This window comes from Rutidosis leptorrhynchoides, chromosome 10 (assembly GCF_046630445.1).
Source record: "Rutidosis leptorrhynchoides isolate AG116_Rl617_1_P2 chromosome 10, CSIRO_AGI_Rlap_v1, whole genome shotgun sequence".
NCBI classification, from domain to species: Eukaryota; Viridiplantae; Streptophyta; class Magnoliopsida; order Asterales; family Asteraceae; genus Rutidosis; species Rutidosis leptorrhynchoides.
Window position 1 is genome coordinate 315,994,678 of NC_092342.1, and position 26,347 is coordinate 316,021,024.

The window sequence follows — 26,347 nt, forward strand, 5'->3', positions numbered from 1 at the left end:
ATGATTTCAAAATCATGTTTATACATATTTATGAACGATAAAACTACGTGTTAACACCGAAATTATTGTTACCTCGGAAAGGACATAAATTGAGAAACAATCCAAAACGCTTGAATTCATTTAAAATGGAATAGAAGAGAATAAAAAGGCAAAGAAAGAAAAATAAAAGCCAAGTATGGGAAAAATTTATCAAGTTATTTAGAACATATATCACATATTTTTGGACAAATAATTGGAGATACTTTTGTTTTGGACAATATTAATCAGTTTTACCCAGTTTATTGTAATATAAATAGAATTTATAAGGAAGTACAGTCTTCCGAGAAAAAGACACGCGCTTCTTGATTTAGGTCAGGAAGTTGTCGTCCAGACCAGTTGTAGAGACTACGAAAAACCTTGAAAAGTTTTCTCGAAAATGTAGCGACCCGACAAAATCGTCATTGACGGCGCCGACTACTTAGGTCCCGTTACGTGGTCATAAGTCTTTAAAATAACCTTTGACCAAAATGCGCCGCCTACATTTCATAAGTAAAGATTGTTTCCAAGTTTACAAGAATGGTTCAACCAAAAGTTACGTTACAAAGTTATAAGTACAAATGAAACCTATGCGACACAATTTTAAATAAAGTCAAAAGACGCTCCATGTATGCACATATACTCGACATCCAATGCAAGTATCAATTAATGAGCGGAAGCATGTATCACAAATCGTTCAAAGACCTGAGAAAAACATAGAAATCTGTCAACAAAAACGTTGGTGAAATCATAGGTTTAAGTAAGTAAGTACAAGTGAACCACAAGATTTGTAACATTGGTATAATAGTAATACATTCCAAAAGTTTGTTTCACGAGCACCCAATTATCAATGCTTAACATTTCCTTCCATAGAACCCCATCACAATAGTGTTAGAACATACACTGTTTCACGAAAATATATTCCATTCATAAACGGTAGCGAACCGTTTGAATGAGGGTTTGTCAAACCCGTATGGATCCATACAACATAAGTTCTCGCTTACACCCGGCAAGTGTAACTAATGATAATCGAATTGAGGATTTTGTTCTAAACTCGTATGTAGAATGTTTGTTTCCTGTACTTGTGTTCACTTAGTAAAAAGAAACGTTTATGTTTTCTCATCCCAAATGTAAGTTCAAAAGAGTAAAAGTGGGACTATGATCTCACCTCGAGTGCAAGAGTATAATAGTACTTCACAAGTAAATGTATGCAAGAACGAATGCTAGCCTTGACCTAAAAAAGTAGGTTGTATCAATAACGGTAAACACGGTTGGTCAAAGTTGTTCAATTAGTCCTATGGCTCGTTACGACTCGATTATATAGCATGTGAATCAAATTGTCAAGTTTCATGCAAGATACAAGTATAGAAGCAAGTTAGAATGATTGCATAAGTGTTTGGTTAAGTTTGACTAAAAAGTCAAACTTGGTCAAAGTCAAAGTCAACGAAAAAGTCAACACGTTCGGGTCGGGTCCCGAACTATTTTCCTAAGCTTAGAAATCATATATGAGCATGTTGGCCAAGTTTCATGTTGATCGGGGGTGCGTAGCATACTTAGAATTAAGCGAAAATTGACATTTTTGGGCAGTCTGCCTCAGATGCACCGCATCCAAGGCAGATGCGCCGCATCTGTGTCTGGTGCAGCAATTCTGGGGCAGTTTACACTTAGACGATTTCAACTTCAAACAACCAAAACTTTTGACTCGTTAACATTCAAAACACGTATCTTATATCGTTGGAAAGGTAATTTAAAGAGGAATACAACTAAAAACATTTCATGAATCAATTCCATCATTAACAACAATGAAAACTTCAATAAATGATCGTTAAATGTTCAAAATCGAAGTTTCAAGTTCGTAAAACGCATTTCTTGACTCGGGAATCCAATTTACACATACGATACGCCATTTTGAAGGTAATGAAACATACAATACAACTAATCACTAACTAATAACATTTCATGGCATTCAAAACATCAAAAGTTCATTTTAGAGTTCATCAAACCCTAATCAAAATCATGAATTCAACCATTTTGTAAATGAAGCTTTTCTAAATCAACCTACACATCAAAATGAAGCTAATGATGCTAGTAACACATTTAATACATGAACTTTAACATTTAAACAACATTTAATAAACCAAAAGCAAGGATTAAGCACACTCATTTCAAATGTTCAAACTAGTTACTCAAAACAACAAATCGAGCAAACAAAACATGTATTCATATTATACTTGAGCCATAGACACTAACTAACAACTTTATAAGTTAAAAACATCAAGAACAAAGAATCTAGTAATTTTAGAAAGTTACCCAAATGAGATGAATTTGGTATCAAGTTGTAGAGGATGAAGAGAGGATTCCAATTATGCAATTTGTTTTGAAAGATACTTGCTAGAATGGATTTGGATGATGAATTTGTGTTTGAAGATTTTGAGAGCATAAAAGGGAAGTAAGAAGGGAGGAAGAAGATGATGAATGAGATGTGTGGTGGTGAGGAGGTTACTAGTTAACCCATTTTGCCCAAGTGCCAAGATTAGTCCCTCAAGTTTGTAATCGGGTGCGGGAATTAACCGAACGAATATTTTAAATACGCTAGAGCAACGAGGGATGTTATAAATTAAATAACACGAATATTAGAAATTCTAAATAATGGAAGGTACAAATCTAGATATGAATGCATTATTTAAAAATAAAAAGACGGATGTTAAAATAGTTTAACGGAAAAATGCGGGATGTTACATTACCCACACCTTAAAAGAAATTTCGTCCCGAAATTTAGTTGGAAGCAATGGTCGATGTCTCTTCCTTGAGACCTTGCGTTGTCAATGCTATGAATAAGTGAAGATACGTCCTTGGGCATTCTCATGAACCTTGACATTCGGTATTTCACGTTGTATTAAGGCTTGGTTTTACGATCCACAATTTCAACCGGTTTTTCTACGAAGAGGAGTTGTTATCGATAGTAAGTTTATCTGGAAGGATAGCACGTTCCTGTTTCGCAGGACACGTCTCTAAGTTTGTTACATGGAACGTAAGGTAAACGGAAACTTAATTGAGTCAGGGGACCTAAACGGTAGGAAGCGGTTCCAATACACCCCAAGATTTCAAAAGGATCAATATCGCGAATATAACCTTCCTCGATTTCCTGAAACGGATTACACCTTTCCATGGTGCGGTTTTTTTTTTTTTTTTTAATATTACACGGCTATTGACTTTGAACTTAGGAGGTTTTCATCTAACCTCGGTATAACTCCTTTGGTGATTACGGGTCGTCTTGAGCCCTCCTCGGACTTGAATTATCTCAACGGTTATTTCTTAAATGATTTCAAATCTGATGATTTGCTTGTCACCTACTTCAGTCCAGCAAAATAGGAGAACAACACTTGTGGTGATGTAAGGTTTCGAAAGGTGCGGCGTTAATATACGAGTGGTAACTACCGTTGTGAGAGGAGACAACTAAAGGCAACAATACAAGTTTGTAACATGTCTTTCCAAGATTTGAATCGTATTGTTTGGTCTGCTGGTTTGTGGATGATACGCGGTACTCATGTTTGGACGGGTCCCCGAGGTTCCTTGTAAGGCATCCCGAATTTAGAAGTGAGACGAGTATCCCGATCTGAAATTTTAATGGAGATGGCACGCCGTGCCGAACTAGAATTTTCTTTAAAACACGTTTGAATAGGTTTCGTCTCTCAAGAGGTCCGCGCTGCGGAAGATCTATCGGTTTCCGAAAATGTTTGTTAGGACTATTCACCCTCATGGCGAATACTAATAGAATGTGAAGAGTTTCTCTCTTCATTGAGAAATTTTATAAAAAGTTTCCTTATATGGAAGTGCGAGCGAAAAGACCGGAGTGAAATGAGAACTTAGAATAGGCTGAGTTCACATCTTGAGGTAACCTGTCGCGCATCTAGTGGTCAAATGTTGAGACTTGGTGAGAAAACGAGATAGTACACGTAGTTGTATAGTTCAGAGTTGAGTAGTAGTTGGCCACATCAGAAGCATAAGAGCGATAAGTTAAAGAAGAAGGAGATATCCTTGGATTGTGTGTCATCTTGGGTCCCAGTAATATCAGACGGTCATAGTGAAATAGCAGAGTTATGTATCGTGGTACGTGATGACAAGAAGATTGATCGGATCCATAAATAAGTATTCAAATTCTTCGTGCAAAATAACGAATTTCAGTTTCCTTGATTTCGATTCGAGAGAGTATTCCTTTCTGGCGTTCAAGTAGAAATATTTCCATATTTGAATTCCATTGTGCTACACGAATTTAGCTAGTAAGGTTGGTGTGAATAATCGCGTTCAAAGTTCGTGCACGGAGAGGTTTAATTCTCTCCTCGGTGAGTTAACGGGGTTAAAGGACGAGCAACACGAGAAAAAGTCAGAAATGAATCTACGGTAATAACCGGTGATATATAAGATTTTACGAATACAAGTCAGAGTCGTGCGGGTTTCCCGATTACGTGGGGCTTCGATTGCGAGATTTATTGTAATACCTTGACCATTAACAACATGGTCTAGGATTTGAACTTCGTTTAACCAAAATTTACACTTGGAGATTTTGGCATGGAGTTGCTCTTTTCTCAAGAGTTCGAGCATAAGACGGAGATGTTGTTCGTTTCCTTCTTTCCGCTTGAATAGATTAGAACATCAATTATAAGTACGGTAACAAATTTGTCTAGATAAGTTTGCATACGCAGTTCAGGAGGTCTATGAATACGTACGGAGCCTTAGTTAAACTTAATGATATTAAAAGAAAATTATAACTATCGTAGCGAGTTCGGAAAGCGGTTTAGGAGGCATTGTCTCCCTTAACCCTCAATTGATGATAACCAGCATGAAGGTCGAATTTGGAATACACGCGAGATCCTTGTAACGGTTCAAGAGGTTGTTGATACGGGGAAGAGGATATCGGTTCTCAATCAGAAATTATTTAGTTCACGATAATCCATACTCATGTAAGAAATCATTTTCTTCTTAACGAATAGGTTTTGAGCTCCCTGGTTCTATAGGTATCAAGTCAAAATTCAAATTATCCACCCAATAAGTTTAACGTATATCCTCCGATAAAATTTATCGGTACGCAATAGTTTTTCATTGGTCACTTGAATGGCCTAAGTAATATCTAGGGGAAATGGTGGAGTGCAAAGGGTATGAGCTAAAGCCTTGGATACAAAACATTTATCGGCACCCGAATCGAATAAACAAGTAATATAAGAGTTTTTGAGGAGAAACGTACCCATGACTAGTTCATCGTCACGTCGGGCATCCTTGGCATTAGTGTTGAAAGCTCAACTGCGTGTATTAATTTTGGCTTTATTCATTGGGCATGCATTTCTAAAATGGCTCGGTTGGCCGCATTTATAGTAAACACCCGTTTTCGATACATTGGGCCCCTTCTGAACGATGGGGGCGGTACGTTTACAATCGTTGGCCACATGGCCACTTCTTTGACACTTGTTGAAAAATGGTTTGCCACATTCACCCAAATGATGTTTGCGGCACTTGTTACAATAAGGTAGGTTTCCGGCATACCTCTTCTTTCCACCGGGGGTGAAAGCCTTCTTGGAGAGGTTGTTATTGTTGTGGTTGCTTAATTGTGAGGCTTCCCATGTTCTTTTGTTTCCGCTCGGTTAATTTTCGGGCGTTGGTGCCGGTGCTTCAATTCCCTCCACCGTTTTTATAGACTGGCGGGCCATCGCTAGAGCCTCTTGTAGGTTGGCAGGTTTGGATGACATTACCCCGTGTTGAACGCTCTTCGGAAGGCCATCCATGTAAAGTTTGACTCTTAGGGATTCAGGAGTCATGAGGTTTGGACACATTAAGACTAGCTCGGTAAACCGTTGATTATAAGCTTCGAGGTCATTCCGGACCGTTTGTAAATTTCTTAGCCCCTGTTCAAGCCTTCGAGTCTCGTCGCCCGGGAAGTATTCGGTGATCATCCTTTCTCTTAATCCGATTCAAGAGAGTGTGTGGGCTTCATCGATACCAATCGATTGTACATACTTGTTCCACCATGAGAGAGCAACACCGGTGAAAGTGAGGGTGGAAAACTTGACCTTATCTTGGTCCCGACAACCGCTTATAGTAAAAATGGCGTCCGTTTGTTCGAACCATCGGGTGAGAGCAACCGGTCCCCCGGTTCCATCGAAAATGGGAGGATTGTACTTCATGAAGTCTTTGTAGGAGCAACGTTCACTTGAATTACCAACTCCCTGATTGTTGTTGTGGTTGGAGAAGTGATCGGCCACGGCCTCACCCACGGCGGTGGCTATCATTCGTTGAAGAGCTTGTTCGAGAGTTTCGGAAGGAGTATTGTGTTGACCTTGGTGAGTCATTGTTCCTTCATGACACAAGAATACCGTTGATTAGTATTATCAGTAATACTAATCGTGATATGGAATCAAGATAAAGAGCAAATTTTTCCTTGACTCGCCTTAAATTCTTTATGTCATAATGTCGGAACGTTCATATGAGTCACCGTAATATAATCCCGGAAATTATATTACCCTGATTCATATGTGCATTCGACATCATTTAATATAGTCAAGGTGGCGTGTCAATCAAATCAACCACGTGAGATTAAGGTAGAACAAGAGTTAGATGTGAATAAAAGAGTTCGAGTATAAATGCACAAGTAGTCAAGTAATTCCTACTTCAAGTCTATATGCCGTTTGTAGTCTAGATTCACTAATGTACCCTATGACTCGGGGTCGACACCAATGAACTCTAAATCCCTATAACCAACGCTCTGATACCATCTGTAGCGACCCGAAAAAATCGTCATTGACGGCGCCGACTACTTAGGTCCCGTTACGTGGTCATAAGTCTTTAAAATAACCTTTGACCAAAATGCGCCGCCTACATTTCATAAGTAAAGATTGTTTCCAAGTTTACAAGAATGGTTCAACCAAAAGTTACGTTACAAAGTTATAAGTACAAATGAAACCTATGCGACACAATTTTAAATAAAGTCAAAAGACGCTCCATGTATGCACATATACTCGACATCCAATGCAAGTATCAATTAATGAGCGGAAGCATGTATCACAAATCATTCAAAGACCTGAGAAAAACATAGAAATCTGTCAACGAAAATGTTGGTGAAATCATAGGTTTAAGTAAGTAAGTACAAGTGAACCACAAGATTTGTAACATTGGTATAATAGTAATACATTCCAAAAGTTTGTTTCACATGCACCCAATTATCAATGCTTAACATTTCCTTCCATAGAACCCCATCACAATAGTGTTAGAACATACACTGTTTCACAAAAATATATTCCATTCATAAACGGTAGCGAACCGTTTGAATGAGGGTTTGTCAAACCCGTATGGATCCATACAACATAAGTTCTCGCTTACACCCGGCAAGTGTAACTAATGATAATCGAATTGAGGATTTTGTTCTAAACTCGTAGGTAGAATGTTTGTTTCCTGTACTTGTGTTCACTTAGTAAAAAGAAACGTTTATGTTTTCTCATCCCAAATGTAAGTTCAAAAGAGTAAAAGTGGGACTATGATCTCACCTCGAGTGCAAGAATATAATAGTACTTCACAAGTAAATGTATGCAAGAATGAATGCTAGCCTTGACCTAAACAAGTAGGTTGTATCAATAACGGTAAACACGGTTGGTCAAAGTTGTTCAATTAGTCCTATGGCTCGTTACGACTCGATTATATAGCATGTGAATCAAATTGTCAAGTTTCATGCAAGATACAAGTATAGAAGCAAGTTAGAATGATTGCATAAGTGTTTGGTTAAGTTTGACTAAAAAGTCAAACTTGGTCAAAGTCAAAGTCAACGAAAAAGTCAACACGTTCGGGTCGGGTCCTGAACTATTTTCCTAAGCTTAGAAATCATATATGAGCATGTTGGCCAAGTTTCATGTTGATCGGGGGTGCGTAGCATACTTAGAATTAAGCGAAAATTGACATTTTTGGGCAGTCTGCCTCAGATGCGCCGCATCCAAGGCAAATGCGCCGCATCTGTGTCTGGTGCAGCAATTCTGGGGCAGTTTACACTTAGACGATTTCAACTTCAAACAACCATAACTTTTGACTCGTTAACATTCAAAACACGTATCTTATATCGTTGGAAAGGTAATTTAAAGAGGAATACAACTAAACACATTTCATGAATCAATTCCATCATTAATAACAATGAAAACTTCAATAAATGATCGTTAAATGTTCAAAATCGAAGTTTCAAGTTCGTAAAACGCATTTCTTGACTCGGGAATCCAATTTACACATACGATACGCCGTTTTGAAGGTAATGAAACATACAATACAACTAATCACTAACTAATAACATTTCATGGCATTCAAAACATCAAAAGTTCATTTTAGAGTTCATCAAACCCTAATCAAAATCATGAATTCAACCATTTTGTAAATGAAGCTTTTCTAAATCAACCTACACATCAAAATGAAGCTAATGATGCTAGTAACACATTTAATACATGAACTTTAACATTTAAACAACATTTAATCAACCAAAAGCAAGGATTAAGCACACCCATTTCAAATGTTCAAACTAGTTACTCAAAACAACAAATCGAGCAAACAAAACATGTATTCATATTATACTTGAGCCATAGACACTAACTAACAACTTTATAAGTTAAAAACATCAAGAACAAAGAATCTAGTAATTTTAGAAAGTTACCCAAATGAGATGAATTTGGTATCAAGTGGTAGAGGATGAAGAGAGGATTCCAATTATGCAGTTTGTTTTGAAAGATACTTGCTAGAATGGATTTGGATGATGAATTTGTGTTTGAAGATTTTGAGAGCATAAAAGGGAAGTAAGAAGGGAGGAAGAAGATGATGAATGAGATATGTGGTGGTGAGGAGGTTACTAGTTAACCCATTTTGCCCAAGTGGCAAGATTAGTCCCTCAAGTTTGTAATCGGGTGCGGGAATTAACCGAACGAATATTTTAAATACGCTAGAGCAACGAGGGATGTTATAAATTAAATAACACGAATATTAGAAATTCTAAATAATGGAAGGTACAAATCTAGATATGAATGCATTATTTAAAAATAAAAAGACGGACGTTAAAATAGTTTAACGAAAAAATGCGGGATGTTACAGAAAATCAGCTGGAAATCCACGGACCTCAGCATCAAACAGGGTCGCCAAGTGGTCAGACTTATCCTAACCATGAGAGGATCTGTCTCGTACAATGGGGGGCACCGTGCAAATTAGCTTATAAGACTAATGAATCAGATCCCCAGAAAGGATAATCTCCTTAAAGATCAAAAATCAGCTTTTAAGCCTGATATTACTCAATCCTTGAGATTGACATTAAAGATTGAGAATTCAAACTCATGGAATTCGATGATATCTAAACTCGAGCTTGAACGAGAAAATATTTTGATCAAATTACAAACCAATTTGTTTTTTGAAAACCTATTTTCAATGCATTCATTACCATTGAACGTAAAATTCTTGGAATTCACCTGGAATTCATTAGGTCACCTGAACCAAATCGGGTGTCAACCGTAAGAACGGTGGTTGCATAGCATGGTCGAAGACGGGACCTTGTGCCAAATCGAAAAACTATAGGGTGGTCTTTATTATTGCTCCTACAAAGGATAGTAATTGCATCCGACACGATATAGACCATAATCAAAAGCATGTCATTAGACATTACCTTAACAGTTGCTTGTTCAACGCTTTCCTTTACAACCGGACGGTAGTTTACCAAAAGGTAATATACGGAGCAAGTAAACTGGACGTGTTGCTTTTCCAATACAAGGTTAGCAAGTGGGTGACACAAAACCATAAGTTTTGAGCTAAAATTTTCAAATCTGAAACCCAAAAAACCCACAAAAATATTTTGCAAACACTGGTGAAGGGTTATTCCGGAAAACTTGTCTAGGGTAAAATCTAGCTTAAATTTTCAAAAGATCAAATGTTTTCATAAAGATCCAATTTCCTTAAAGGATCTAAATTTTTAGTCATGTGGGACTGTAAACCACATTGTTACTATCATTGTTCATACCGCCGTATTAAAATCACTGATGTACAAAGTGTGAAGAATAAAGAAGTGATTCTAGTAAAGTTATATTCAAGTTCTATATTGCTTGAGGACAAGCAACGCTCAAGTGTGGGAATATTTGATAATGCTAAAAACGAACATATATTTCATAGCATTATCCTTCAAGAAAGACAAGCTTTTAGTTGCTATTGTTCTATTTACAAGTGATATTCGTTTAAATAATAAAAGGTGAAGACAAAAGACAGATTCGATGATTTGAAGACGCAAACGACCAAAAAGCTAAAAAGTACAAAGTACAATCCAAGTGGTTCAATTTATTGATGAGAAACGTCTCAAAATTACAAGAGTACGAGCCGCGGAACGCAAAGTACAAGATATTAAATAGTATGCAAGGACGTTCAAAAATCCGGAAACGGAACATGAACCAACTATCAACGCGCGACGCAACGGAGCTAAAATTACAAGTCAACAATGCACAAGAATATAATATAATATATAATTAATTATATAAAATTATATATATTATATTATATATTAAATAAATACGCGCAGCCCACGTTTTGGAATCATGTGTGAGCAGGAAAAGGCTGCCATACGATCGCATGGCCAGCCAGCCTAAATCCCATGCGATCGCATGGCTTGCTGTAGCAAGTCAGGTCCTATAAATTGAAGCGTTTGGTCGACGAATTTTTACAATATATCCATCACAACTCTCTGTCTCTCTCAAATATATATATATATATATATATATATATATATATATATATATATATATATATTAGAATTATAATTTTAATATTAAGATAATAATAATAAGGGTATAGTGGCGAATGTTTCAAGTTTGTAAGTCGAAATTCTGTCTGTGTAACACTACGCGATTAATACTCATTGTAAGTTATGTTCAACCTTTTTAAATTAATGTCTCGTAGCTAAATTATTATTATGCTTATTTAAGCCGAAGTAATCATGATGTTGGACTAAATATTAAAGATGGGGTTATTGGGTTTTGGAACATAATTGGGGTTTGGACAAAAGGCCGACACGTGTGGAAATTGGACTATGGGCTATTAATGGGCTTTATATCTGTTTAACTGAATGATAGTTCGTTAATTTAATATAGAGATTTACAATTTGAGATAATTATAAATAACCACATACACTCGATCGGATACGATGAGCGGGATATTTATAAATACTAATAATCGTTCATTTAACCGGACACGGGGATGGATTAATAGTCAATGGACTCATTAAAACAGGGGTGGATTACATACAAGGACACTTGGTGTAATTGTTAATAAAGTATTAAAATCTTGGATTGCACACAGTCGATAACCTGGTGTAATCATTAACAATGTATTAAAATCTTATTACAGTTTAAGTCCCCAATTAGTTGGAATATTTGACTTCGAGTATAAGGATAATTTGACGAGGACACTCGCACTTTATATTTATGATCGATGGACTGTTATGGACAAAAACTAGATGGACATATCGAATAATCCAGGACAAAGGACAATTAACCCATGGTAATAAATTAAAATCAACACGTCGAACATCATGATTACGGAAGTTTAAATAAGCATAATTTCTTTATTTCATATTTCATCTTACTTTATTTATCGTCATTTTATTTATCGTACTTTAATTTATTGCACTTTTAATTATAGCATTTTTATTTATCGTCATTTACTTTACGCTTTAAATTAAGTTATATTTATATTTAATATTTTACATTAGGTTTTAATTGTGACTTAAGACATAAAATCGACAAACCGGTCACTAAACGGTAAAAACCCCCTTTTATAACAATAATAATATTACTTATATATATATATATTTTTATATACAAATATAGTTTAAAATAAATATAGCGTTAGACTCAGCTAACTCCCTGTGGAACGAACCAGACTTACTAAAAACTACACTACTCTACGATTAGGTACACTGCCTATAAGTGTTGTAGCAAGGTTTAGGTATATTCATTCTATAAATAAATAAATAACTTGTGTAAAATGGTATCGTATTTAATAGTATTTCGTAGTAAAATATAATCTATTTCGTACTACACCTCGCACACATCAGATATATATATTTAAGTTTTGGGTTTATTCTAATTCCTCTTTTAATATTTAAGAAATACATTAGTATATTAGTAAATTTTAAATTAATAAATATAATAAATATTAATGACATAATTACTAACATAAATATTAAATAACAACTTTTATCGCATAACAACGAATAATCAAACATACACGGCGTATTGAATCTTTCAATACTTAAGTGACCCGTCAGCGTCTAGGTTCGAGCAGGAGCATTTAAATCGGAACCCCAACAACCCTCCCCTAAAGGAAGACAGTCATCACCCTTTCTTAAGAAATATCAATAACCAAAGTATATCCAATTTTCGTATTTACCGCGCTCCCCGGCAGCGGCACCAAAAAGTTGATGTGCAAAAGTGTGCAGTGCTTAATTTGCCTTTCAAACTTTTAAATTTATATAACCCTTATTTAATACACTTTTAACACCCTAACGAGTAACAAAACCCTATCAGAGGTAGTATTTTAGGTTATCGTCCCAAGAGAGCGTAGATGCAGATAAGAGTTGTTTTATTAAATAGTTTAATTCTTATTAAAGAATTAAAGATATATTTGTATGTCTTTTATGGGATAGATTCTTATCTCTTAGGAAAGAGATGATTTAATATCAATAAAATAACAAAATATAAAGCAAGAAATAAAGATTTAAAATAAACAATTATAAAAGAAAAGTGATTACGAGGACATGTGAATCATGAGGGAATTGTATTAATTATTTCATAATCTATATTAACAAATAGCAAGATAATAATCATAGACCAATCATTATCCCTAAAAGGTTAAGCTAAATGTCGCATATCATTCATAAGGTAGGACCTAAAGCATACATTAACTAAGTGATGTTCATAGCTAATGTCTTCATTCATAGCATTCAAATAATCACATGATAAATATTACCTAAACCTGATGTGCATCCAAGGCAACATCTAATAGACTGACAAATTATATAAGCTAATAAACTTAATCAGATCAACTCAAGTTACTAGCTGAAAGTTAATCTCAATCAGGTTCTCATTCAATTGACAATTAAACACACATAAACAAAGGTTATTCGATTAGGCCTAACAATAATGAATTCTATTATATAAGTGTGATTCAAGTTCAACTAGTTGTATAACTAACAATGATGTTTACCTAATTTGCATGCAATCCAAACACTATATTTGATGGACTAGATCTAAAAAAGTGATATGAATCGAATATAAGATCATAGAATCAATTACTAGTTAATCCTAGATTAATCATATTTAATCATTAAGCATGGCAAACAAGTTATTAAATCATGGCAGATATAAAAAGTTTAAATAATCATCACAGAAACATGAACATACAGATCTGGAAAAGAACCATAAATCATACGTACTGAAGAACGAAGCTGGCGGCTTCCTTACCACCAAGCCGGCTGCTTGGGAGTGAGGCCGACGGATTCATCTGAGTCCCAGATGAAGTTCAGTTTTCTTTCAAGTAACCACTATGAACGTTTAGTTCATAACTGGAGACGAACAGAAACGAATACAGTAAATAAAATAAGTAAAATAATAAAATAAGGATAGGATCATACCATAAAAAGAAGGTAGATGTAAAATAACTTGAATTAAAAACTTGAATCTTGATTACAATAAATAAATCTAACCTAAGGGTTTAGAGAAAACCCTAAAAAAATGACCTAACCAGAATTATTGAATTCTGAAAACTAAAATTACATATCAAAAATGAGACCAGAGGCCTGTATTTATAACATTCTGGGACGGTGGCCAAGCCGGCGACTTCAGTGGGAAGCTGGCGGCTTGCCTTGAGTCGGTGACTCCTTTCGCAAGTTAAACTTAATCCGCAAGCATAATCTTTTAAACCGTCATCACTAAGCCGGCGGCTTCAGAGAAGGCCGGCGGCTTCGAAGATCCGCCAAATCTTTTTGATTTTGTTTTCATTTTTGCTTGAACTTGGTCTACAAGTTGAGAAACCGTGTTAACTAGGCCGGCGGCTTCAGGATGAAGCCGGTGGCTTCCTTTGCCTTTTGCTTGATCAACAAGTTCTTTCAATTTTACGAAGATTCTGGAACATTCTGACATATGTGACTCCAAGCCGGCGGCTTCATTATACCCTTGCCGGCGGCTTCATGTAGCCGTTCTACAATTTTCTGTGTTTTTGATCCTGTTTAATACATAACTTTGATAAAATCATTAGAAATAGTTTTTCCCATTTTTACCCAATTTAGCGTGTTTTGGGGTTAAAATGACTCTAAAATACTAAGATAACTCCTCAAAATGTTACTAAAAAACTGTATAATTTAGGAATTATCATGGACCAATTCATCCACCATGTGGACCATTTAGATATTTCATGAGCCTAATAGACGCATCTAAAGATGGTCTCGTGTTTGTCTATTATCAAGTCGAAATGTGGCATTTGCAAAATTTCTTACTCAAATTATTAAATTGAGAGCACATTTCCCTGATTATACTATTAAAAGGGTGAGACTGGATAATGCTGGTGAGTTTACATCTCAAGCATTTAATGATTTTTGCATGTCTATTGGGATTATTGTTGAACATCATGTTGCCCATGTGCATACGCAAAATGGTTTAGCTGAATCACTAATTAAACGATTGCAGTTAATAGCTAGACCATTGATAATGAGAACAAAACTCCCAGTATCTGTATGGGGTCATGCAATTTTGCATGATGCATCATTGATTCGCATTAGACCAAGTGCAAGTCATACATATTCTCCCTTGCAACTTGCTTTTGGCCATCAGCCAAATATTTCTCACCTTAGAATATTTGGTTGTGCGGTTTATGTTCATATCGCACCACCACAACGCACTAAAATGGGTCCTCAAAGAAGGAGGGAAATATATGTTTGATATGAAACATCTTCAATCATAAGATATATTGAACCCATGACGGGTGATGTTTTTACAGCACGTTTTGCTGATTGTCACTTTAATAAAACATTGTTCCCTAGATTAGGGGGAGAAATAAAAAAATAAAGAAAATGATGTTTCATGGTGTGAACCTCAATTAATGTATCTTGATCCTCGCACAAAAGAATGCGAGACCGAAGTTCAAAAAATAATGCATATGCAAGAACTTGCGAATAAATTTCCTGATGCATTTACAGATACAAAAAGAGTGACTAAATCATATATACCAGCAGTAAATGCTCCAGCTCGAATTGAAATTCCAAAAGCTGACAATAAAATCACTCATGAGTCTTTGTCATGCCTGAAACGTGGAAGACCAATTGGTTCCAAAGATAAAAATCCCCGAAAAAGAAAATCAGCTGATAGGTAAAAGAAAGTGTTAAAAAAGAACCACAAATTAATACTCCTGCAGAGGAGATTGATGATGTCAATACGAAAATTACAATCAATTATGCACATTCAAAAAATAGTATGGAACCGGAATGAAATGAAAAATCTTGATGCGATATTTTCATATAATGTTGCATATGACATCATGAATGATGATGATGATCCAGAACTAAAGTCTGTCATGGAATGTCAAAATAGACATGATTGGGATCATTGGAAAGGAGCAATACGAGCTGAATTTGAATCGCTCGATAAAAGAAAAGTTTTCGGATCTATTGTGCTCACACCTAAAGATGTGAAACATGTGGGGTATAGATGGATTTTTGTGCGAAAAAGAAATGAGAAAAATGAAGTTACAAGGTATAAAGCTAGACTTGTAGCTCAAGGTTTTTCTCAAAGACCATGAATTGATTATGAGGAAACGTATTATCTTGTTATGGATGCAATTACTTTTAGATACTTAATCAGCCTGACAGTTTCTAAAAATTTAGAAATGCATCTCATGGATGTTGTTACTGCTTATCTATATGGATCACTTGATAGTGAGATATATATGAAGATACCTGAAGGATTTAAGGTATCAGAATCATCCAATGCAAAACCCAAAGAAATGTACTCAATTAAATTACAAAGATCTTTATATGGGTTGAAACAATCGGGTTGCATGTGGTATAAACGATTAAGTGATTACTTGATAAGCAAAGGGTATACAAATAATCTTATTTGTCCATGTGTTTTCACTAAGAAAATAACATCCGGATATGTGATCATAGTTGTTTATGTCGATGATCTTAACATCATAGGTACAAATAAAGAGATTCACGAAGTTATTCAACTTCTAAAGAAAGAATTTGAAATGAAAGATCTAGGAAAAATCAAGTATTGCCTTGGTTTACAAATTGAGCATATGCCTAATGATTTACTTGTACATCAAACAACTTATACCGAAAAGGTTTTAAGGCGTTTCAATATGGATAAGGCAAAACCATTAAGTACTCCTATGGTTGTTAGATCACTCAATGTCGACACTGATCCATTTCGTCCCCGTGAAGATCATGAAGATATTCTTGGACCAGAAGTACCATATCTTAGTGCAACTGGAGCTCTCATGTATCTTACAAATTGTACAAGACCTGATATTTCTTTTGCAGCTAATTTGTTGGCAAGGTTTAGCTCAGCTTCTATCAAAAGACACTGGAATGGGATCAAACACATATTTCGATATCTTCGAGGAACCATTGATTTAGGATTATTTTATTATTACGATTCAAAACAAGATTTGGTTGGTTATGCAGATGCAGGTTATTTATCTGATCCACATAAAGCTAAATCTCAAACTGGATATGTATTCCTAAATGGAGGTACTGCAATATCATGACGTTCTCAAAAATAAACACTTGTTGTAACATCATCAAATCATGCCGAAGTTATTGCATTACATGAAGCTACTCGGGAATGTTTTTGGTTGAGATCTATGACACAACTCATTACTGATTCTTGTGGACTAGAACGCGATAAAAGTCCAATAACTATCTATGAAGATAATGCAGCTTGCATATCACAGATGAAAGAAGGGTATATCAAAAGTGACCGAACAAAACACATACCTCCTAGATTCTTCTCATACACTCAAAATCTCATTAAATATAACGAGATTGAAATGAGATATGTTCAATCCAGTAACAACTCTGCTGACCTTTTCACCAAAGCACTTCCAACCGCTCTTTTCAGAAAACACATTCACAATATCGGCATGAGACATGTTCAAAAGATGTAACAACTGAGGCGATGTCTATTTGAGGGGGAGTCAACTATATACTGCACTCTTTTTTCCTTAGTCAAAGTTTTTATCCCACTGGGTTTTTCTTTAGCCAAAGTTTTTAACGAGACAGTAATTTATAGTCGCTATCTGATTTAAGATAATTGTCATCCAAGGGGGAGTGTTGTGATAAAGTAAATGTGGATGACAAATATTTCAATAGTACTGTGTCAACTATATCTATAAATGAAGTCAAATAATGTACAGTATATCATGTATTATAAATACTCCATCAGATGTAATCATGGAATACACTTGAAAAATATATTACTCATATATTTTTTTATCTAATACTCACTATACAGTAATCTATAGTCAAGAATCAGACAAATAAAGGTAGTAATAACTACTTTTTCTTAACAAAAATTACTTTTTATTCGCAGTTTTGTTGAAAACAAGCATATCCAAACAACACTTTTTGTTAGACTTTTTTTTTCGTCTTTAATAATTCTAAAAATAAATAAATTGAAATTATTTAAAAGTAAATGTCTCGTTTTGCATCTTTTCTTCCCTAGGGATAAAAACCTCCGATCAATCAACTCCGGCGAACGGAAACTCAATCAAACACAGTCGTAATTACCTTTTGGTGAGAAGATGTCCGGAAAAGGCGCTAAAGGTTTAATTATGGGGAAAACACCATCCGGATCAAAAGACAAAGAGAAAAAGAGAGCCGTCACGCGCTCCTCACGTGCTGGTCTACAGGTTTCTCTTTCACCGATTCTATCCCCATTCTATGTCATATATTATATATTATATATGAATTTGATTTGATTGAAACAATTCAATACCCCTTCAATTTATGCCCTAGGGTTTGAAATTGTGCAACAATTGATAGTGATAGTGAACTGTTTTTATTAATTTAGTATTGAGCAGCTTTCACTCATTTGACTTTAGTACGATTATAGATTGATTCTGAATTTAAAGTTGATTTATAAAAGAACTTTCTAGAACAAAGCGTGGAAACGTTTTTAGACTGAAGTTTAGAAGTTCATAAGCCATAAAATTGAGCTTATATGCTTCTTTAGATTTTAGTAAGCTCATACATGTCAAGGTTATCCAAACAATCCCTAATTCTAATTATTATGCTTTTAGGTAGCTGATGTTTATAGCTAGATACTGGTTGGTTTTGTAATGGTGGTTAATTAGGTGGTTGAAATGTCGTTGAAATACATGATCTACTGATGCCAAAAAATTGCCGTTCAAAAAAATAAATTAGGTGGTTCTCGACCTTGAGATGATTTGTAGGATTATAACTCTTATCCTCCTTAAGATTACCCTGTTAACATAACTGATTATTACAAGTATATCGATCTGATTACAAATGTTACAATTTAGTTGTTTGTAAGCATAGGAATATACCTTGAGGTAGGTTTAACCCTATTGACCCGTTTTATCCTTTGGAATGAACACAACCCAGATGGACCCATGACAGAGTAAACAGATCAATAATATCAATAATGTCAGTTTGTTACCTTTAAAGGAAATCAGATACTCTAGACATTTTCTAAATATCTACATACTGATTAATTACTGTACCAAGACCAAGGTTGCAAAAATCGATACTTGGGGAGTACTCAGTCGGGAATTTGGAAGGAGTAATCGGCAATTTGGGATTAATCGGGGATCAATCAGATTGAACTTTTTATATTTATATATTTAAAATATAAATTTCAAAATTATATGTGTAAACATACAAGAAAACCATAAACATTAACATAATTGTCTAAAAACACACCATAATCGTTCATTTGTTGAAAAACTTTAAAATTCTAGTAGTTGAAATTAATGTTAAATTGTTGACCAGTTTTGACTTAAACCGACTTTGACCAACAAATCTGATTTTCTACCCATTAACCGACGTTGACTGATTAACTAAACGGATTTTGGAAAATCGGATTGGTGTGTTCCTAAAAAGGAGTAATCGGGGTTTTTTTACAACAGTGACCAAGACTCGAGCATATACTCTTAAGTTCGTTGGGAGTGAATTCATTCAGTGAAAGTACTATGGTCTCTTGGCTTATGATGTGTTTATTCGTTATTATCAGTTTGATTTGATGCTTGATGGCTTTTAGAACATCAACATTGTATGTTGTCTAAATACGATACAACTATTCAGGAACTCAAGTACTGGTTTGATAATTTTTTTTTACAGTTCCCTGTGGGACGAGTTCACCGGCTTCTAAAAACAAGAGTTTCAGCTAACGGAAGGGTTGGAGCAACAGCAGCTGTTTACACTGCAGCTATACTTGAGTATCTGACTGCAGAGGTGCTTGAATTGGCAGGCAATGCAAGCAAGGATTTGAAGGTGAAGCGTATAACACCAAGGCATTTACAGCTTGCAATAAGAGGGGATGAAGAACTCGACACACTTATTAAAGGGACAATTGCAGGTGGAGGGGTTATTCCTCACATTCACAAGTCACTCATCAACAAGTCTTCCAAAGAGTAAATTGATAATTATCTTGTTCGTTTTCTGTTGTTTGTTACTCTTAACTTCTTTAAATCTGAGATGTTAGGCGTGACTTGAATTTATGGGTTTATCAAATTTGGTATGTTTTTTCGAACCCCCAAAACGTGGTATAATAATCTGGTAGTTGAATCCTCGGTATCGTTTGTTCTTGGGTTATTCGAAAGGTGAACAAGAGCCATGCCTAAATGAATCTTGAGCCAGTCAAACATAGGTTGTGTCTAACTTGTTCGTTTTAAGCTCAGACCATGAGCAATGAAACTCGCAGATTATGAAAATTATGAAATTATTCCTTGATGACTGATTGGTCGAAATGCTATATGGGCAATCACATTGTCTCATCATTATTTAGACTGCCCGGTCTTGGGTATTACGTAAATTTAAGGTAGTAGTTGGGCAATCACCAAAACCAGTATGTTTAGTTTTAAAGTTCACCATTGTTGTTTTGTTTGTATTTGTGTGTTCCAGGTTTCTTTCATTATTCGATGAAAAAGTCTAGTAATAAATTATTCGTTTTTGAAAGAAAAAAAAAAAATCATTTATTTTCCTAAAAAGCATTTCATTATTCGAAGACTTTTTTTTTTGATGAAAATTTATTATTCGAAGACTTTACCATTGCTGTTTTTTTTTTTTTTAGGGCGAAAAAATGATATATAAATATAACCTTCATCGGAACGATGAAGAAAAATACAACATATTACATTGACGACTCTTGAAAGCCCATAAAATTGAAAAATACATCTAATTGGAGCACTTATTGCAATGCTAAAACCGATCTAGATCGTGCTTAGTAACCCACTCGAACCAGGGTGAAAAATGGGAGCTTGAAAAGTGGCTCATCCCCCTTACCGGGCTTAGAAGCCCAAAAATAGATTGTAAAGCATGTAGAAACCCAAACTAAGAAGCTGGGCTCAGGAGCCCAAAACTGAGGCCGAAAAAAGAAACCAATTGACGGCATACTTATACCTGTGCACCTCATCCCCAAATTAGAGTCGAAATCCCCAAGAAAGCAACCGAACGGAAAAACGAAAAACAAATTGACGGCATACTTTACCATTGCTGTTATAGGGTTCTATAGTTTCACATCATAAATGATTTTAATATTGATCGAGAGACATTTATGTGTTCCTAGTGCAAAAATGTACATACATTATTGGCAACGCCTTGTATATTTTTCCATTTTGGGTCATTGATTGGACGAAAATGAGTTGGCACAGCTAAGCTAGTGCTTGAAAATGCTTTGCTTGCTTGTGCCATTCTTGTGACTTGAAGAATATTAGAATATATTACTAAATATTTTACAAAAAAAATTTAATCATCTATTGAAGACCAAGTCATATACTAAAAAACCAGTCACGGAAACGAGTTGGCACAGCTAGTCCTTGACTCCTTGTTAAAGTGTAATCAGGTCACAACAAGTTGCGGCTTTGTGGCCCGATGCTTACCTCTATCTCATAGTATAGTTGTATTTACAATAATGAAATTTAATAATAAAAAATTAACATCAGAGTATCATCTATCGAGTAAAATATACATCAAAAACTGGACTTCATATATCATCCTATACCATACCAAGTTTCGTCAAAAGGCACGTCGGACAAAATGGTAGGAATGTAGCTTTAACGTTAGTTAATGTATGGATCCATAAAGTGAGACCCACTACACTTGAACAAAAAGGCACCTTCATTTCTAGTTTCTGGTGCACCAAATCTTTGTATGTGCTATGCATCTTTAGCAATTAGCAGAACAGACTTTCTTTTTGGACTTGAGTTGATCTTGAAGGGTAGCAATTTCTTTTGCTTGTTGCTGAAAGGATCAAAGAATATTACTATTACATTACAATACAAATCATAATAAAAATTGTGATTAAATGTACTGTAATATTGAATATGAGAGTTATGCGGGGATACCGTATGTAATGCATCCAAACATAGTTCCCACTTTTTTTGTAGTGCCTTCCACTCCATTGCCATGTCAAATGCAACAGTATTTGGCTGTGAAAAATGACATGTCGAAACTGCATTTCTCTATTGGAGAAACACAAGATAACAAAAATGAACATTATATAAAGTTGGGTTAAAGCTACAAATATGTCATATACTTTATGTTTTGTTCCAATGTAGGTTATATACTCCAAAAAATACCATTGTAGGTAATAAACTAAAAAAATGTATGTTCCAATGTAGGCTATATACCCCAAAAATGTGTCATTTTTTGAGTTGAAAAAATTACACGCACAGTCCTTGTGGTTTCCTGATTTTGGGTGTGAAGTCCCTAAGACTGACGGATGTTAAAGAAAGTCCGTTAAGTCAAATCATTTTCAAGATTATTGTTTATAATTTTGGGTGATGAAGATGAAGATACTTAAATTGAAGGTGAAAAAATAAATTGAATGAAAAAAGATAAAAAAAAAAAGACAAAAATGCCCTCACAAGCTTTGCACATGACTCTGTTAAAACGAGAAAAATTAACGACGTTAGTATGTCTAATAAATACCTTATTTATCATGTCAAAACTTTATATATGTTGATAATGACACATAAACAAGTTCTTTTTGGGTATATAGCCTACATTGAAACAAACACGAAAGTATATAACATATTCGTAGCTTTAACCCTATAAAGTAATGGAATAACAGTATAGCAAAATAAGAAAAAATAAACTTACCAAATGTATCCGCTGCTTTGGTTTGTCCAACATAATATGACCATAGTACTTTGATGGGTTGTTACCAGGCTCCTTCAATGATGGTCGGCTACCCACAATGGGTCTGAACCAAAGCACTATATTATAAAATTGTGCTAATATACAGGTATTATACACTTATGCATGAATGCATGTTAACCAAAAAGATCTCAGCATTTTCTCATACTTGAAAAAATAAAAGTTATGCACTTCAACAAAACATCAGAAACATAATTGACAAAAGAGTTATTCATTTAAATGCCATATAATGAGAATATTGCTACTGTCTTAAGATCATCAAAACAAGAAAGAAACTGATGATTAGAGTTTCCAACTTGTAGATCAACTAGATCTAAGGACATAAGAACAATCATCGATCTTCTAGTATCTATCATTGATCGTTGATCCTATTGTTACATTCTTAGACAATAACTAGACACGTGTTGAGCCAAAACTTGTCGAGGTAGGCACTTAGAACGTCAATCCTTAGCTTTTTAATGACATTCTTGAGTTTTATTTTGAGGGAAAAGGAAAGTAAACATGCTTTTTCAACAATAAATAGTAATTTTCTAGTTTTTATTTTTATGTGTATAGGAAAGGATAAGTATGGAATGTATATGATGTTTTTATTGTCACTTTCCGCCCATATTTGGGCGGAATGGAAATAAACTCTACTTATTTATCTTAATATCATATTAGAATATTGTCCATAAACCTCCAGCTATCTTATAACCAACGTTATTATTTGTTGTATGCATCAAAAAACGACGAAAAATATTAACCCAATCTTTCTCTCCTTCAGCAACGCAGGTGTATTTTGTTACTTCATCGTAAGTTAAAACTCTCTTTTCACTCTTTTGATCATTAATTTTAGTCATATACGGAGTAATTGATTTACAAATCGACCCGGTTGAAATATTGCAAATGTTTTGATAGCCTTCATTTACTTTCTTTTACTTTACTTTCGACCTGAGAATACATGTATGCTATTTTACCACGCTAAACTTAAAAATATGAAGAAAACAAAAGGAGTATGACATTTAAGCATGTAGCTATTGGCTAGTTTACCTGATTCCAATTACTAGACATTTTGTGTTTAGCTCAGAGATAGCAAAGTCAGCCTCATCTTTTGAGTTAAATATAACAAGAGCTTTTCCTAAAACAGATTATACATATTTAAATGTCAGATCGCACTATGTGTATTGTAAAACACTAAGAATATCAGATTGACCATACCATTTTTCGGGTTTGAAAATGCAGTGTGCTGTATTATCTTTGCACTCGCCTTTAGTTTGAAAGCATTCATAACAATACCCTGAGGAAAAGGTGGAAATTTTTTTATGGATGTTATAAATGATATATAAAATAAACAAGAGTACCACATAAGTACCTCTACTTCTAACGATGTAAACGATGGATACAAATTATCGAGTAATACTAATGAGCCTGTTTCGTAAGCTTTCTGCATCCTTTCTTCCCAAGGCTGGTGAAATAAACGTGAAAATACAAATATAAATAAGATTTTTACTTAGGAAGAAAGCAATATAACATAACAATACCAATGAAAATTGTAGTAATAGATGCTTGGGTTAGCACTAAATCGAAAATGGATAACTCACTAGTTTCTTGAACCATTGACTTGAATCCTGCATGCACAAATAGATGTCGTTTATAAAGTCTTCAAAAGTAAAGAAATGCAAACATTAATAACCAGTAAGATATTTAAAACTTTACCACTTTCGGTATTTTCCTGTGCTCCACAAATTGGCTATCAGCTTCAATGTGTTTTATGTTGTCGGCTTCAAATTCTAGAAGCTTCCTTTTCTTCGGGTGGCAAGAATCAGATGCACTGGAGGAGGATGACGTCAGCCTACCAAAATTAGCAAGAGGAACCTTCGGAACAAACTTGTTTGTAGATTTGCCACTCACGGTGTCTTCATCTTTTGCAGCAGTAACTTTGAAGTTCCCTTCGGGTTTTGGATTAAAAAAGTGTCCAACTGAATTTAAATTATAAATCAAACATCAGGAAATCAATAGCATAAATTTAACGAGAAAATGATCCTACAAAAGAAGATAATTTCACACTCGCAAATCAATATATGAAAACACCTTTAGAAGTAATCAGCGAAACTAAAAAAGAAAATATGGGCGTGTGACGAGCAAAGGACGAACCATTAATTCCAGCTATTTTTTCTGGAAACGTTTCTGATATTTTGCATTCTTTAACATCAAATGTACGAGAAAATACATATTCGGACGCTTTTAAATCTTCCAAGGACGCGGTAGGATTCCTCTTGTCCTTTGATGTACAAACAACTTTGCATTTTCCAACAATCGTTTCCTAAAATTAACATATGTAAAATAGTAAGAAAAATAAAAATTAATAACACGCGTCAAGATAATTTGTAAACAACATATTACCAGGACATTGATATTCATAAGACCGCGACCAACACCTGAACCCAAGAATAACTCATTGTTTAATACACGAGTGTCTTTCAACCATCTTTGTACCTCGGATGGACGAAAATACCAAACAACCTTCACCATCTTTTCGAATTTCGAAGTCTCATAAATGTCAATAAGTTTACCAATATGAGGTGAAGTTTGATCTTCACCCCAAAAGTATACAGAATCATAGAGCGAATACTCTACACCATCATAAGTAAACGATCCATAATTCTGCCTCTCTAAACTCTTGCAACCAACTCCTTCCTTACGGCCCCACCTAAACTCGATATTCTGCGATGTTTCCATTTCACTCTTTAATTGCTAACCTATCTGTAGATTAGAAATCATCAAATGACAATTAGGTAGGTTTTGAATCCTATACAGACTTAAGGCACACTTGTACATGGTAAGTATGTTACGAACACTGCTCGTCATTAATGTGAGGGCATATAAAGATATCGGGAACATGATTCGTGCTGTGCGCATCTTGTGTACTGTTACATGCATACTTCAATTAACTCTTAGCTCCACAATTCATTTCCTTAAAGACATTATATTGACTAGAATCTAATTAAAAAATTGTGTTGATACTAAGAATCTAACCACGTAATTAACATTAACAATTTGTTCTAAACAAGTGCGCACATAATCGAAATGAACTAATTAACAACTACAGCAACAATAATTGCTTCATTACACCAAAATAGACAATTCGATTAGACTAAATAAGTAGCTGATTACAATAGAGTTCAACTGTGTGCTGATTAAATTCAACAACCGAAATCACTCTAAGCCCTAGATATACTTACGTCAAAAAGTAAACAAACAGATATACAATGCTTGACTATACAAATACATCAGTAAAATAGTAATTTCGTCAACTGATACACTACTAGAATTCCTAAATTTCGATATCAAAATTACGGCAATAATAATCATAATCATCAAGCTTATATTAAAAGCTTCATTGTAAATTTATTTTTATTTTGTAAATAAGCAAAAAAACTTTTATTATTATTATAAATTTATAATGGTAGCTAATACAACAACTCGAAGCCCTAGATATCGTAATCAAAGTGAAAACGCTAAATTTCATTGTTAAAAAAAACAAATTATTGACGAACAGTTGATTATAGTCAATTGTAGCATAAAAAATACGATTAAGCATACCGATTTCAAACTAGTAGCAGTGAAAATAGTCGATTATACAAAAACACACACTATAGAGTAGCTGATAGGTATATTTGTAGAGCTGAAAAAGAGAAAGTAAAAATAGAAGTGTTTTTATTTTCACTCTGATATAAAATAAATGATAAATAAATAAAAATGATATTGAGAATATAAAAAGATTGCTGGGTGCTAAAATGCGCCGGGGGAGAGTGGTGAACAGACTGGAAATAGCATCAAGGCCGTACAGCTTCAGCAACTGCGATTGTGAGAAGACGTTCCATGCAAATGTTTTTAAAGGAATGAAGGCTG

The 26,347-nt window shown here is 34.7% G+C and overlaps 2 protein-coding genes across 2 annotated transcripts; one reads left to right on the forward strand and one right to left on the reverse strand.

Moving 5' to 3' along the window:
- Positions 1 to 17,684: 17,684 nt before the first annotated feature.
- On the forward strand, positions 17,685 to 19,899 carry LOC139872501 (probable histone H2A variant 3). The gene is made up of 2 exons (XM_071860392.1): positions 17,685 to 17,967; positions 19,418 to 19,899. Exons 1-2 carry the CDS (start codon positions 17,860 to 17,862, stop codon positions 19,712 to 19,714), a joined length of 405 nt encoding a protein of 134 aa, XP_071716493.1. The 5' UTR covers positions 17,685 to 17,859; the 3' UTR covers positions 19,715 to 19,899.
- A 1,564-nt stretch (positions 19,900 to 21,463) lies between these two features.
- On the reverse strand, positions 21,464 to 25,174 carry LOC139871261 (protein ANTI-SILENCING 1-like). Its single transcript, XM_071858990.1, has 10 exons — positions 24,839 to 25,174; positions 24,590 to 24,758; positions 24,152 to 24,414; positions 24,037 to 24,063; positions 23,808 to 23,900; positions 23,654 to 23,732; positions 23,486 to 23,573; positions 22,400 to 22,502; positions 21,643 to 21,759; positions 21,464 to 21,538 (listed from the first exon to the last, which is right to left on the reverse strand). Exons 1-10 carry the CDS (start codon positions 25,172 to 25,174, stop codon positions 21,464 to 21,466), a joined length of 1,350 nt encoding a protein of 449 aa, XP_071715091.1.
- Positions 25,175 to 26,347: the final 1,173 nt, after the last annotated feature.

Bases quoted from the DNA above. Each gene is read 5' to 3' on its own strand.
- LOC139872501 (XM_071860392.1), top strand. From the start codon at position 17,860: ATGTCCGGAAAAGGCGCTAAAGGTTTAATTATGGGGAAAACACCATCC. The intron at 17,968-19,417 runs GTTTCTCTTTCA...TTTTTTTTACAG, and splicing joins CCTCACGTGCTGGTCTACAG to TTCCCTGTGGGACGAGTTCA.
- LOC139871261 (XM_071858990.1), bottom strand. From the start codon at position 25,174: ATGGAAACATCGCAGAATATCGAGTTTAGGTGGGGCCGTAAGGAAGGA. The intron at 23,901-24,036 runs GTGAGTTATCCA...TTATTTCACCAG, and splicing joins GTCAATGGTTCAAGAAACTA to CCTTGGGAAGAAAGGATGCA. The intron at 22,503-23,485 runs GTAAACTAGCCA...GCTTTGGTTCAG, and splicing joins TGTCTAGTAATTGGAATCAG to ACCCATTGTGGGTAGCCGAC.